This window comes from Chiloscyllium plagiosum, chromosome 17 (genome assembly GCF_004010195.1).
Source record: "Chiloscyllium plagiosum isolate BGI_BamShark_2017 chromosome 17, ASM401019v2, whole genome shotgun sequence".
NCBI classification, from domain to species: Eukaryota; Metazoa; Chordata; class Chondrichthyes; order Orectolobiformes; family Hemiscylliidae; genus Chiloscyllium; species Chiloscyllium plagiosum.
This window is the reverse complement of record NC_057726.1, coordinates 53832459-53848674: the sequence shown is the minus strand read 5'-3', so window position 1 is coordinate 53848674 and position 16216 is coordinate 53832459. Positions and strand designations below refer to the sequence as shown.

Genomic DNA, 16216 nt, shown 5'->3' with positions numbered 1-16216 from the left:
GAAGAACAGTAAGTAAATGGTATTGGTGTGGGAACAAGCTAGTTTAACTTTGACTAGTGGAGGGAGATTGACAGAAAGAGGAAGGCAGCAGAACATAATCACATTTTAAGAGGGTTTCTCAGCTGGAAGGAAAAACTAAATTGTAGCTTTTTTGCTTTAAATATTTGTTGGCAAGGCAATTCTTAAAATGTTTAAGAAAAAATGGTATATGTTAATCATGTGTTGCATTTCAAAACTGTAATAGCATAATTATTTCTACCCTAACAGCATTTGCAGTAAGGTTTGTCAACATTAATTCATGGAGAATTAAGGCAACATTTATGCTGTGATCTAAGTTTTTTTGAGAACTAGATAGAAATTTCCAAAATTCGAATCATATGGGAACTTTTAGAGCCAGCAATGAGAGAAGGCATTCATAATTTCAGGGCAAACTGAATTCACACACTTCTGAAATTTTCTGGAATTCTGTTTAGAGTACACCTTTTTAGTCTCTCAAATAAAATATATGTTGAGTATATTGAGTTGATTGGTGGAAAGGTAGTTCTTCATTAAGTGTTGCCAAAATGAGTTAACACATTGGAAGGCTTAAACATCAGAGATTAGCTAGTTATGTGCATTATGCAAAAAAGGACCAATATTTGTTTATAGAACTGTGTTGGTTTCTTAGCAACTAGCCACTGATATTGTACTTAAATAAGCTTTGATACAGCTGATATTATTACCATATTTGAGAAAAGATTCCTAAATTAAGCACTTTCATTTGGTATTGTTGCGCTTTGATTTTGAAATGATTAATGACTTTTTTGAAGGCAATTGAATTATTTTGTCACCTCAATGTAGCTACTGTAAAACAGTTGGTATGTCACAGTTGGTTCCTATCTACTCTTAGAGGCAGTCTTGTTTGAGTTTCAAGGAACCAAAATCTCAAGTACCATTTTCTTGAGAACTGCTTGTCAGAGAAGAAAAACATTGTCACATTTAGCTGAAAAGATGTTGTGAGTTGTTAGTATAACAAATTTAACTGTGGTTACCTATATGTACAGAAAAATCTTATTAGAGTGCATAAAATTTTTTAAAAGAAGTCTCATTCCTACAGGTATTTACTCCAGTCATTGCGTTGATATTGTATGGAACTAACTATACTAACAGTGAGTGATTGTTCATCTGAAATTTTGACATCCTTAAGATGTATTTGGATTAAAACTTTTTTTTTCCTTGTTTTTAAATCTTGATCCTTTTTAAAAAAAGCTTTTTATATCAGTTTATTTGTCTTTGTTGCAGGCTTATGAGTGGGCCCTAGAAGGTATGCGACACCTTGCATGTATCAGCATGGATGACTGCAGTTCACCAGAATGCTGTGGGTCAGTTGTGAAATATCTGGAAAATCAGCAGCAGCAGCATCCTGAAATTAAAGATGTTGAGTTTCAAGAAATGAAGGAATTGGCATGCGAATTGAAAAGTGAGAAGGGGATTAAACAATGGAAATTTGCTTGGTCCAAATGCCAAGAGACAAAGCTTATATTTGAAAAGAAGCTGGAGACTGCATTGCGAACAAGGAAGTCATTACCATCAGACTATAGGCTTTCTGATTTTAACACTATAAAGAATGAAATTGTTAACATAGGACAAAGGCGGCATTCAGATGGAATAGGGCAAAGATTACAGTGTGAAAGGGGTTTTGCAGGATCCAGCAGTGGTAGTTGTTTACTCAACAGGTCAACACATTGTGGAATGTGGCAGAGAGACAGAAACTCGTCACAATCTTCAGGCATTTGTTACAGAAATATAAAACATAAGGATGATTTTGTACCAGAACCTATTCTCAGCAAAAACTCTAAGCCAGGTTTCCAAGGCTTTGATCAAACAGGAACAGGGAGAACTTGTGCTCCTGCTCATACATCAACACCAGAAGCTTGTAGACAATTGCATAATATCTCTGATGAAGTATACTGTCATAGTGATGTTGACTCTTCTTGCATTGAGTCTAGATGTCTCTTAACACCAGATCCCCAGAATCAACATCTCAAAAAACTGTTACAGAAAGCACAGAGTTTTGACTCTTCACCCAGTGATACTCACAGGTATAATTCATGTCAAAGAACTTACAGTGAACCTCCAAGGCGTGGAAACACAGGGGTATTCATTAAAGGGCTAGAAGTGAGCAGCACTGAACTTAATGATAGACCTTGTACCCCCAAACAACAAGCTTTGTTTGATTGGACTGGAAACCAGACAGAAAGTCACAGAAACTATAATGCCTTACAAGAGACAAAGACGAAGGGCAGGTGAGTATTATTTTGATCCATGATTATTTTAATTGTGGGCTATTTAACTGAATAATGTGGAAATGCCGTATGTATCAAACTGTTGCAATGGTATTTCAGGAATATGGAGAAAATGGTAACTAACCATTTCCATCCCTCTAGTTGGGAGGTAGAAATTGGATCTTGCTGCATCATTTTTATGGGCACAAGCAAGACCAATTTCAGAGACTAATTTCTTGTATTCCAAGAGTATCTAGAAGACTAAGCCATCTGACGCATTTGTTTAATGCAGATATAAACTCCTTACATATGTTGCCCTGCGCTTTTCCAGGTTGGAATGGGAAAAGCATGTGGACGTGATTAAAATTATATATTTTTTAAAGTCCTTGACCTTTCATCCAGAGAAGCAAGTGCTGCTGGCCCAATATCATTCCTCTCCCAATCTTCTTTGACTTTTAGCTTCAGACTGTTGTTAGTGAAGTAACCAGTGTGCAGCTCATCTTTATAAAATAGAAAGGTGCCTAATAATGAAACTGAAGCGCACAACCCAGAAAAGTATAAAGAAATTTCTACCTGACACCTTTAACCTGTTTAACTTAAAGTATGTGAATTGGAACAATGCAAGAATCAATCCGTAATCAATTCAGAATATATAAGTAAACATATACAGATTCAGCTGGAAAGCTTTAAATGATGAGTCTTTTACTGTGCAAACTATAATAGATGCTTTTTACCTCTTTGGGAGTTCAAAAGGGTTTCATCTGGGTACTCCAGATTCCTCCCACAGTCTAAAGAGGTGAACTGGCCATGCTAAATTTCCCATATGGACCTGCAATGTGTAGGTTATGTGATTAGCCATGGGAAATGGCTTACAGAGGTAGGGGGGGGGGGGGGTGTGTGGATGGAATGCACTTTGCAGGGTCGATGTGGATTTGGATTGAGTGGCCTGCTTCCACTTTGCAGGGATTCAATGATTCTGAGTATTAATTTGTATCCAAAATGCAACACCCTCTTGTAGCAGAGTAATAGACTTGCAAAATGTTCTGTTTATAATTTTGTTGGAAGAAATGCATTTGAAAAATATTTACTTTTTCTGATTATTAGCCATTTTTTTTCTAAGTGACAGCTTAATATTCAAGGAGCCTTTTCCCTTGGGTTATATCTATTCCTTGTTTTAAAATCAGTTTCTTCGTAGGATCACCACCTCTTCTTCAAGCAGGAATCTCATCTTGGACAGAAGGAAGCATTATTATTAGCAATGGTAGTGCCACACTTAACCTGGTTAGGAGCGATAGTGATGGTGATATTGTTTGTTCTGGAAGACTAGATCAAATTCAAGGAAGGTTAGAAGTCATATTTCAACTACACAAAGTTCTGATTATTTCACACTTTGGACTATTGTAAATGGTCTGACTGCATAGCTTAGGAAGGATATATTTTTAAGATATTTTTATATTTTAGAGTTATTTTTAAACAACCTGTTCAAACATGTGATGACACACTTGCAGAGCAGGTGGGATTTGAATCCGGATCATCCAGCTCAGAGTGGGGACACTACTTTTCCTCCACAACATCCTCATTTATTGGCCTTGGAGGAAGTGAAAGTGGATTAATGTGCATCATGTCTGAGTTAAACCTCAATGAAAGATTGCATAAACTAAGGTTATATTCCCGTGAATTTAAAAAAATGAAAATGATTTGATCAATGTTTTCAAGACATTAAGGGGAATAATTGGGGTTATTAGAGAGAAACTATTTTCGCTACTTGCAGAGCCTAAGGCTAGGAGGTGTAGTCCAAAAATTACAGTCGAATTATTGAAGAGTGAATTTAGGGCACTTTACGCACAAGGGGGATTGAGTTTGGAACTGTCTTCTGGAAATGGCAATTCATTACTAAGTAAAATGTTCATTTTAAACCTGAGATAGTGATTTTTTGTTTCTTTTTTCACTCTTGAGACAAGGACATTATTGGCTGGCCAGCATTTATTGCCCATGCCTAATTGCCCTTGAGAATGTGGTGGTGAGCTGTCTTGAGCCACATATTGTAGGCGGATCCATGATGCCCTTGGGGAGGGAATTCCAGAATTTTGATCCAGCAACAGTGAAGAAATGACAATGCATTTCCAAGTCAGGGCGGTGAGTGGCTTGAAGGGGAACTTGCAGGTGTTGATATTCCCATGTAACTGCTGACCTTGTCCTCCTAGAAGGAAGTGGTTGTGGGTTAGGAAGTCATGTATAAGGTTCTTCAACTTCATTTTAGGCTTCTTACCATCGTCATTAAATGCCAAATGAATATGTTAGTTATGACTATTTGTTTAAATTTTGTTGTTGAAAAGTCTGCCTGTTGCCTGTTAAATCTCAACTAAATATCTTAATGGAAACTACACAAGTTACTAAGTCAGGTATATCAGCTGTATAATTGAAAACATTGTACCATTGTGCCAAAATCTCTGTCAAGCATTAAATATAACCATTCTCAAAGACTTTGAATACATCTTGTTTCATCTGGTGCAGTAAGTACATTGTTCACAAATTATATAATCGATTTCAATGTGGGGGCCAACTGTAATATTTCTAAGTTTGCAGATGATACAAACTTGGTGAAAATGTGAGTTCTGAGGAGGATACAAAGATCCTCCTCAGGATGAGTGACTAGGCAAGAGCATAGCTGATGAATAAAATGTTAATAATTCTGAGAATATGAGTAGGAAGAAAAATATATCTTAAATTTTGAGAGGTTTGTAAGTGTATATGTTCAAAGGGGCCTAAGTGTCCTTGTTTATAAGTCACTGAAAGCTAGCATAAAGGTGCAGCAAGCACTTTGTAAGGCAAATGTTTTGTTAGCTTTTTCATTAACAAAAAAGTAGTTGCAGAAAGAGTGTGTTCTCTGGCCATGGTGTCTAGACTCTACTAACACAGTGTCAGAATAAAAGGCAAACCATTTAAGACTTGGGTGAGGAGGAACATTTTTTCTCAGAGATTAATGAATCTTTGGCATCTTCTACCCCAGAGCGCAGTGGAAGTTCATTCATTAAGCAAGTTCAAAACCGAGAATGATAGATTTCTAATTACTAATAATATCACAGGATGTGGAGATAATCACAAACTTGATTGAAGAGGTGACCAAGACAGAGTAATAGACGTTGTCTGCACAGACTTTAGTAAAGCCTAAAATAAAGCCTTCGACAAGATTCTGCATGGTAAACAGATTAACAAGGTTAGATCACATGGGATCCAGGGAATGTGAGCCAATTTGATACAAAATTGGCTTGATGGGCTTGATGGTGGGAGAGAGGATGGTGGTGAAGGGTTGTTGTTTGGACTGGAAGTTTTTAACCAGCAGTGTGCCGCAAGAATCAATGCTAGGTCCATTGTTATTTGTTATTTGTATAAACAATTTGGATGAGAATATAGGAAGCATGGTTAGTAAGTTTGCAGATGACACCAAAACCACCTGATGAAGGAGCGGCGCTCCGAAAGCTAGTGCTTCCAATTAACCATATTGGACTATAACCTGGTGTTGTGTGATTTTTAACCAAAATTGATGGTATAGTTGACAGTGAAGAAGATTATCTAAGAGTACAAGATCTTGATCTGTTGGGTCAATGGGCTGAGGAGTGGCAGAAGGTGTTTAATTTAGATAAATATAAGGTATTGCATTTTAGTAAGGCAAACCAGGGTAGTACTTAAACAATTAATGATAGGGGAGTGGTATCAAACAGAGAGACCTAGAGGTGTAGGTACATAGTTCCTGAAAGTAGCGTCACAGGTAGACAGCGTGGTGAAGAACGCATTTGCCATGCTTGCCTTCATTGGCCAGAGCATTGGGTACAGAGTTGGGACATGGTGTTGCAGCTGCACAAGACATTGATGAGGCTACTTTTGGCATCCTGCTTATAATTCTGGTCACTCTGCTATAGGAAGGATGTTATTAAACTGGAGAGGGTGCAAAAAGATTTGCAGGAATGTTGCTGGAACTAATGGGTTTGAGTTATAAGGGGAGGCTGGATGGACTGGGATGTTTTTCCCTAAAGCATAGAAGGTTGAGGGTCACCTTATAGAGGTTTATAAAATCACAAGGGGCATGGATAAGGTGAATAGCCGTGGTCTTTTCCCCAAGATAGGGGAGTCAAAGATTCGAGTGCATAGATTTAAGATGAGAGGGGAAAGATTTAAAAGGGACTTAAGAGGCAACTGTTTCACACCCGCTGGTGGTGCATACATGGAATAAGCTGCCAAAGCAAGTGGTGGCAATGGGTACAATTACAACATTTAAAAGACATTTGGAAAGTATGTGGATTGGAGAGGTTTAAAGTGATATGGGCCAAATGCAGGCAAATGGGTCTAATCTAGTTTGAAAAACCTGGTCAGCATGGATGAGTTGGAATAACAGATCTGTTGCCATGCTGTATCGCTTCATGACTCTAAATGGAGGACTATGACATGAATCAGTCATGACCTAGAAGAGCATACACTGTCAGAGGCTTTCTCCTGCTGCTACATTGCTAACTCAACTTTAGATTTATTAAACTGTCTTGGGTATTTTTAACAGTCTCTGGTTTATCAGTTGAGTTTGCGTATTGTTGGGAATACATAGTCCTTAAAATAATTACATGAACAAAGCTGGAAGAGATGGAAGGATTTGAACAATTTCTGGGTTGAAAAGAATTAACTCTGCGACCTCCTTAGTATTGAAAGTCAAAGGTTAAAGTGTGTCAAGGTACTGTTTATGTCAGATGACTTTGTGGACAGAAGACAAACTAAGGTTTTAAGAGAGACAAGAGATGTGATTTAAGACTTTAATTACTATATAGACTGGTTTGGAGGAGACCCTCTGCTGAAGGTTGCCTACAAGAGCCTCTGGTCTGGAGTCTTTTTTCAGTCTACCTGGATCTGTTATTGGAAGAAACAAACCTCAGACAGCTTATATGAGAATGCTAGATTCCCTCATATTTTACCCTCTTTTGAAAAGTGAGTAGAAACCTCAAAACGGGACAAGCTGAAAAAAATGTTCTCTTTTGCCAGGCTGAAGCACTTTTGAGAACCTGAGAAAATTTGAAATATCAGTATCTCTGAATCGCTCAAACTCTGAAAGCTGAACTGTTACTTCTATTCAAAGACTAAGTCTATCAATTTCCTTTCTGAACAGAAGTCTTGTGTGAAGGTTTTTCATCATTGTATAGCAGTCAGCTTTTCAATATTATCAATAGGCAACTTGGGGATCAATGAGATGTCATCCCATTTTATCCTTTGATTTTGGACTCGGCCCATGGGGTGTATTTTTCTTCCTTTTTAAAAAAATCTAATTTGTACAGAACTGTATCAGTTTGTTTGTTTTGTGAATGTGTTTGCTTGGGATTAAGAGGATTATGATTTAATTTGTGAATGCATCTTAATTGTTCATAGATTTTGTATTTGTTTAAACAATACATTTTGTTTCTAATAAATTTATTATTTTTACGTTTATTACATAATCTGGTGAAAGTATTTTTTGTTCTGGATAACAGCGATAAGGGGAAACAAAGTGACAATTTTGGTAACTAACTAAAACATTTACACTTTTGGTATTGTTCATGCAGCTATGGAACTTGATTTCCACTGAACTCAGTCTGTTAATTGTAACATGCATAGTCATAAGAGCTTAGATGCTTGAAGAAGCTGATTGTGTCAGATCCAACTGCATCCCCTGTTGGTGAGATGAAGGCTCAGGATTCTGCTTTCAGCCTTTTCCATTTTGAATGAATCATGTGACTTCCCTTCACCACATCCATAAATAGCATCATAGCTACATTATGGGTTGCAATCACTTGACAGGTATAGCCTTTCTTGTATTAATTAGTATATGAATCACTCCAATATCCACTGGGTGAATTGCAGACATTGTATTTGCTTTGTGGATTTACACAATTTTTAACTATGATGATTTTTCAGCAGAAGCTGGCCCTGAAAAAGGCCACTTTGCTGTTAATTCATTTATCGGGGAGAGACTTTCCAATCAGACATTACTCTGTTTTGTTCCCCAGTTGAGCTGTCTTAAACTGGGAATATGAATCTCTGCCTAATATTTTTCTGTATGCTGTTGCCTTTTTGTTTTCGAAAGAAAGCTAGTGTTTAACATAAGCACTGCACATGGAATAGCTTCCCCTATCATGAAATGCCATGATTCTGCTTGAGTTCAATTTATAATAAAACAAACCTTTGTTTATGTCAAAGTTGTTTTTAGGGCTATGAAAGGAAATGTCACGAATTTTTTCATCTATCCAATTTTCACCTTTTTTTCCTTCGAGGAGTATTACTTGCCTTTCCATGTTTGGATGTGTTTGCATAGTTTTGTAACTGATGATTTTTGATTTGGAAACAGTTGAGATTAGATAATGTGGGAAGATTTGTCATTATGATCTTTTTAAATTAAATTGCATTTGAATTGAACAGCAGATGTCACTGGTCTTGACCCATTTGTAATAAATATTCAATAATATCAATTCATAAAGTCCAAGTAAACATCTAGTTTTCTTTTATTAGGACTTACTCTTTGTTTCCTTTTAATTAGGTAATTCTGATTTGAGTCCAATAAATACAGGATAATAACAAATTTACATTGTACCTAAAATAACATGTGTGGACCACTATGTATACATTAGCGAAGTCTCATTTTAAATCATGTTAGGTTGAGCAGCAAATTTGATGGTTCAATGAAGTCAAATCAAGTGATCAGAATTTGATAAAAGCAAAAGGAGAAGAGCAACTGTTCCCTGTCTTCTCACCATCAAAACTAACAAAAATATATTTGGTTTGTGAAAGCCTTTTTTGGATGCTGTTAACGTATTTTAGAAGTATGACTCTCCTCAGAGTTAATGAATATATTTGTTGCTGCACTTTGCAATATACCTTAAAACACCCAAATTTGTCTTTCTCATTACAGTAAACTGAGGCACATAATTGATGAAATGGTGACAACAGAACGCGAATATGTGAAATCTCTCCGGTACATCATTGATAATTACTACCCAGAAATGGAACGTTTTGACGTTCCTCAGGATCTTCGAGGCAAACGCAATGTTATTTTTGGAAACTTAGAGAAGCTTTACAGCTTCCATAGCCAATATTTCCTGAAGGAACTGGAAAGTTGTGTTAACCACCCATTACGTGTCAGCCACTGCTTCCTCAGACATGTAAGCAAGCATTCAATTTGCAGTATATAGTTATATGACATTAACAAACTTTGGTCTGTTTAAATGATAATATATAGTTCTGAAGAAGGGTCACTGGACCCGAAACATTGACTCAAGTTTCTCTCCACAGATGCTGCCAGACCTGTTGAGTTTTCCACGCAATTTCTGGTTTTGTTTCTGATTTCTAGCATCTTCAGTTCTTTTGATTTTTTAATAATATATTGTGTTGGATAAAGACTGAGAAACACTCAGTGAGATTAGGAACTAAATTGACTTATTTGCACATATGCTCCCACTTAACAATGTCTCTAACAATCCTGACATGGTAGCTGTTCAAAGTTTCATTACTTGTTATCTTGGAGATCAAGTGTGCTGGAATCGTGGTCAGGGAGAGCAATGGAAGCAGTCAACAAAGATCTGAGGAAAAACTAGTTTATTTTCAGGTTGTTGAGTCAAGAATAGGTCACTATAGAGGAACCCTGATTATCCGAACGAGATGGGCAGGCACTGTTTCATTCGGATAATTGATTATTCAGTTAACTGATTCAATGCCTCTCCTCTGGGGCTTGGAGTTTTCTGTTAAGTCCGCTCCCTGTTCAGGAAACGAGGCAGCAGTACCCCCTCAACCCCAAACCTGTCCAAAACTGCCCCTCTTCTCCCCCACCTCCGCTCACACCCCAACACCGACCCCCTCTGGGGCAGCCGGACTGGACACCAACAACTGCTGCTGCCTTTGCGGGAGGGGGGTTGCTGAGTCTTCAAATAGCACATACACGCGTGCATACACATACAACATTTTACTGCAACTTTTTGACAGGTTCCACCTTTGCCCTGTACAGGACAATGTTGGAGAGATTATCTGGGGAAGGGGGTGTTGGGTACACTCCTGTGTAGAACTCCAGAGAAAGTGTGGGGTGAGAGAGAGAGACGGCGGCAGGTCGATCATTTAGAGACAGTGCATGGGCTCCCATCAATGTCCAGGACTGTTCTCAGCAGCATTTCAGTAAGCTGAATTCGTTTTAATTACTATAGACAAAAGTCGCAATCAGTGTTGGAAGCATGTCTTTGATGTAATGATTCTATCGGAACATCAAAATCTTCTTCGGATTATCCGATATTCAGATAATTGATATTCGGATAATTGAGGTTGCTCTGTAATTAGAAGTGTTCTAGTATATATTACTGAAAATTTAAACTAGTAATGAAAAATTTTGGTGTCAATCAGATTTTGTGTATTTGTTATATAATAAAGATAATTTATATAAATGTGGCATGCATAAGAAGTTCCCAAGAAAAGTTTCAAAATGGTGTATCTGATTAGTTATATTTATAGAGTGTTATAAATTTGATTTGTGTACTTGCTGAGTTCCTTGCTGATAGGTTGTTTTATAGTTCTCCATACTTTAATGAATGACGCCCAGTCAATCTGTGCTATATGAAAGACTTCTTCATTATGTGCTTTATGTACAGAAGACAACTTCTGTATTATATGCTTTCTATTTATCTCTTACCTACTATCACTTACCACTGTGTCTCCCTTGACTGGCATGTTTAATGTCATCAATTTTCTTAAGCTTAGTTTTTATTGATTCATTTTTTCAATCATAAACATCCCTGCACTAGGTTGGATGTGCCGGTTGCACATGACGTTATGTAGTTCTACCTAACCCCTCTTGCAGCTCCATGCATAATACCTGATGTCTACCTGACCTTAAACTCTCAAATACTGCAGATGTTTAAATTTTTTTCATTCATTGGAATGTGGGCATCAATGGGCCACATTTGTTGACAATGCCTAGTTGCCATTGAGAAGGTTGTGGTGAGCTACCTATCGAATCACTGTGGTCCATTTACTGTAAGTAGACCAACAATGCCATTGTGGAGAGAAGTACAGGATTTTGACCAAGTGACTCTAAAATAACAATGGTATATTTCCAAGTCAGGCAGGTGAGTGGTCTTGGAGGGGAACGTGCAGGTGGTAATGTTCCCATGTACCTTCTGCCCTGGATGGTAAAGGTCGTGGGTTCAGTTTACCGTTCTAAGATTGTTACACTTAAATTTTGATGAATTAAAAACTCTTTTTGAACTCAGCTCCTTGCTTTGTCAAGCCCCCACTTGCTGAAAATCAGAGAATGTATTTAACTGCCAATACAGTCAGTTCTCCTATAACACGATGGTTGCGTTTGTGAGCAACTCCATGTTATGAAAAATCACGCTTAAGGTGTTGGCACTGTAATCGTGTTACAGCCAACACATGTTTTAAAAGTTCGCCCAGTAGAAACAGTGTCCCCAATTCATCAATCATGTTACAGTGAATTTGCGTTGACAAAATGCGTGTTATAATTGAACGATCTGTATCTAGAAGATAAAGGCTTGTACTGTACCTTTTAGGAGAGAATGAATGCTGTTCTGAACTGAGACCTGACAAGCACCTGTGATGACTAGCTAGCAGTCTGAGAGTGTACTGGAAAATTGAGAATATGTAACATTTGGCTGTGATACCTGAGTTGGTTGCAGTTTTGACAACGGTTTGAATTTAGCCAATCAGTTTAACTGATCCCCCATGATACTAAAACCCAATCGAGTTTAAATTTAATGTTTTGCCAGCATTGAACCAATGAGATGATCCAGTGTTGGGTATATAAAAAAGGCAGGCATTTTGAAATTTGGATAGAGCAACTGCCATCAACATAGATCCAAGTAATTAGGGAACACTTTCTATCAAACGTACCTTTTCATATGAAACATATTTGCAGTAAAAAGAATTCCTGAATTCCTGAAGAAGGGCTTATGCCCGAAACGTCGATTCTCCTGTTCCCTGGATGCTGCCTGACCTGCTGCGCTTTTCCAGCAACACATTTTCAGCTCTGATCTCCAGCATCTGCAGACCTCACTTTCTCCTCAGTAATTTTACTAAGTGTCTCATTGAACAGTATATTGATATAGAGTTGGAGCCAGATAATAAACAGTTAAGCGAAAGGGGAGCTTAGATTTGTGAATAGTTGTTACTTAATGTTCATTTTTAGAGTTTAAAAATAAATTGATGTTATTTTCTTTAAATCGTGGAATTTAGGGAGTTCTCTGTCACTCATAGTTTAACAGATTACAAGGCGAGGCAAAGTGAGCTTTTCTGGATGTTTGGTTTCTGGGTGTTTAGTTTAATTATCAGAAGGTTCACCGCCGTGTTGTAACACTATTGCAGTGTGTTGCAAGCTTATGAGCAGGAAGCCCTCATTGCGTTAATTAGACTTCCTGATTTTGTTGCATGCCCAAAAGTGTTCTTTCTCAAATTCAGAAGGCAGTGAAATGAACAGTTCCTTCAGTTATTAAACAGCATGTAGATACATGCACAAAAATAAAATGCGCATTAGCAGGGACACAATGTAAATGTTATCGTAGTTGTTAGCTAACTATACTTTCTTCGAAGATGGAGTTATGACCAAGGTTAAGAGGAAGGAATTGGCTCCCCTCTTTTTAGGCCCTTCTTGGTCCGCCACAACAAATATATTTTTATTTACTGTTTTAGTATATAATTTTCAATATAGGAACAAGAGTAGACCATTCAGCCCTTGAGCCTGTTCTACCATTCAGTGAGATCATGACTGATCTGTGTCCTATATACCTGCCTTTGTCCTATAACCCTTAATACCTTTTCTACACTCTAGATATGAAAGTCAATATTGCTTTAGCTGCTTTGCTTATTTTCTGCATCTGCGGTAACCCACAAATTGCTGCCTGCTGTTTAGAAAAAGACCCGCATATTCATGCTCTTTGTTTCCTGCATCGAACTCAATATACTACTTCCAATCCCATGTACTTTAATTTTACATGTCAATGGCTTATTTGGGACTTTATCAAAAGTTTCCTGCAAGTCCAAATAAACCACATTTGCTGGCTCCCCCTCATCAACTCTACCATTTACATCTTCAAAGAATTCCTGTACATTTGTCAAGCATGATTTCCCTTTCATAAATCCATGCTGACTCTATCCAATCCTACATCTGTTTTCCAAGTGCTCAGCTGTTAAATCTTTTGTAATGGACTCTAGCATTTTTCCCACTGCTGACATCAGACTGACTGGTCTGTGATTCCCGGTTTTCTCTTTGCCTCCCTCCTTAAATATAGGAGTCATATTAACTACCTTCCAACGTGTAGGACCTGTTTCAGAGCCGATAGAATCTTGGAAGGTGACCACCAATGTATCCACTATTTCAAGGTCCATTTCCTTAAGTGGACTATCAGGGCCTGGGAATTTATTGACCTTCAATTACCTATTTTTCGTCAACACCATTTTACTAAGAATACTGATGTCCTTCCGTTCGTCTCTCTTACTAAATCCTGTGTTCCCCAGTGTTGCTTGTATATTATTTGTGTCCTCCATTGTGAACACAGAACCGCAGTATGTGTTTGGTTGGTCAACTATTTCTTTGTTTCCAATTATAAGTTCCCATCCTTCTGACTGTAAAAGATCTATAATTTTACTCACCAATCTTTTTCTCTTGATATATTGCGTATCTCATGTTGGTTGCCTTGGTTTGTCAGGTAATCGTGTAGCTATTTTAGGTCATTAGTGTCCTTTAAAAAAATCTTGGAGTGAATGAATGTCTCAGGTATTAAAGTCAAATGATAATCATTGAAAATTAATTGTGCATTTTCACTATGATTGAGACATTCACATAATATAAGCAGATTCCAATGCCCTAAACTGCAGTGTACAGTAGAAACATTTGTTTTAGTCATTCGTGGAATGTGGGCATCATTGGCTAGAACATCATTCATTGCCCATCTTTAATTTCCTTGGAAAAGATAGTGGTGAGCTACTTTCTTGAACTGCTGCAGCCTTTGAGGTATATGAACAGAGACTGATTCAGCATCTGATGGCTCATGAATGGTCCTGAACATGGTGTAATCAACACCAAATGTCCCCACTTTAGCAGCTGAAGATGGTTGAGTCTAGGACCTACCCTGAGAAACTCCTGCATAATGACCTGGAGATGAGATGATTGACTTCCAATAACCACAGTCATCTTCCTTTTGTGCTAGGTATTACTCCAAACAGCAGAGCGTTTTTCATGAATTCCCATCAATTCCATTTTTGCTGTAGAGTTCCTTGATGTCATATTCAGTTAAATATTGATGTCAAAGAGAATCACTCTCACCTCACCTTTTGGGTTTAGCTATTTTTCAGTTGTATGGACCAGGATGTAATGAGCATCAGTGAACAGGTTATTCCTAAAAAGTGCCATTTGGTACGAGTGTTGACATTACAATCCTGGGCAGTCTTCCACATTGTCAGATAGATGTCAGTGTTATATCTGTATTGAAACTAAGGGCACAGCTAGTTCTGGAGTGCAAGTCTTCGCCACTGTCACTGGAATGTTTACAGGACTCAAAGCCTTTGCAGCTGAAAAATGTGTTGCTGGAAAAGTGCAGCAGGTCAGGCAGCATCCAAGAAGCAGGAGAATCGACGTTTCAGGCATAAGCCCTTCTTCAGGAAAGCCTTTGCAGTATTCAGTGCCTTCATCTGATTCTTGATATCAGGTGGAGTGAATTGAGTTGGCTGAACATTGGCAGCATCTGTGATGTTGGAGAGCTCCAAAGGAGACCAAGATTGATCAACCACTTGGCACTTTTGGCTGAAAATAGGTTCAACTATTTATGCCTAATCCTTTGCACTGATGTGCTGGGCCTCCCTTGGAATAGTATGTGGATATTTGTGTAACCTCACCCCCTGTCAGTTGTTTAATCGTCCACCAGCATGCCATAGATGTGGCAAGAGTGTTGAGCTTAGACATGACGCATTGGTGTGGGACTGCTTACCCTTGTCTATCAATTACTGCTTGTAATGTTTTGAATACACATTGTACCTCCATAACCTGGCTGTCTTGGGGCTGTGATGGAGAATTTGCTAAACCACATGAAGTCACATGTCAGGGTCAACATGGGGGCTTTAAGCACCTTCTCTCGTATCCTTACCCCAACCCCTCTACATGGTCTGTTATTATACACAACCCATTGTTAGTCCCTGTTAATAGCTATTCATTTTCCTAGGCTGATCATTATCCATTCCTTTGTCTGTCCAACTCTTCTTCTGTCTCCTTGGGCTCTATCTCCACCTATCATTTACTCCTTAACCCTTCCCCACACCCTATCTTCTGTGTAAAAAACAACTTTTTCCTAGCTACCATCAGTTCTGACAAAGGGTCATTGGACCAAAGCATTAACTCTGAATTTTCTCTGTAGATACTGCCAGACCTGCTGAGCTTTTACAGCAATTTCTGGGTTTTTTTCTGATTTCCAACATCCACAGTTATTTCGGTTTTTATTTAGGCGATTTTTAATTCACTCATGGGATGTGGGCATCACTGGCTGGCCAGACTTTATTGCCTGTCCCTGGTTGCCCTTGAGAAGGTGGTGGTGAGTAGCCTTCTTGAATTGCTGCAGTCCATGTACTGTTCATAGACTTTCAATGTCATTAGGAAATTCCAGGATTTTGATTCAGCAACAGTGACGTAATGATGATACATTTCCAAGTCAGGATGGTGAGTGGCTTGGAGGGGAACTTACAGGTGGTAGTGTTCCCTGTATCTGCTGCACTTGTTCTCCTTGATGGGAGTGAGCAAGGTTTTGGAGGTGCTGTCTAAGGAATTTCTCCAGTGCATCTTGGAGACAACACACTGTATTACCGGTCATGCTCCTGAATGTTTATGCATTTTTAAACCATTCCTTCCTTTACTCCCATCGCTCTTCTCATATTCTGAAAGCATTAATTCATTCAAA

At 38.2% G+C, this 16216-nt stretch overlaps 1 protein-coding gene across 4 annotated transcripts in view; it reads left to right on the top strand.

The window, feature by feature from the left end:
- plekhg4 (pleckstrin homology domain containing, family G (with RhoGef domain) member 4) overlaps window positions 1-16216 on the top strand; it is a 223422-nt gene that overhangs the window by 181835 nt on the left and 25371 nt on the right. For all 4 annotated transcript variants that reach the window (XM_043707122.1, XM_043707121.1, XM_043707119.1 and 1 more), the window contains exons 14-15: window positions 1282-2285; window positions 9187-9436. In XM_043707122.1, the coding sequence (XP_043563057.1) occupies window positions 1282-2285; window positions 9187-9436 (1254 nt within the window). The remainder of the gene's footprint in view (window positions 1-1281; window positions 2286-9186; window positions 9437-16216) is intronic.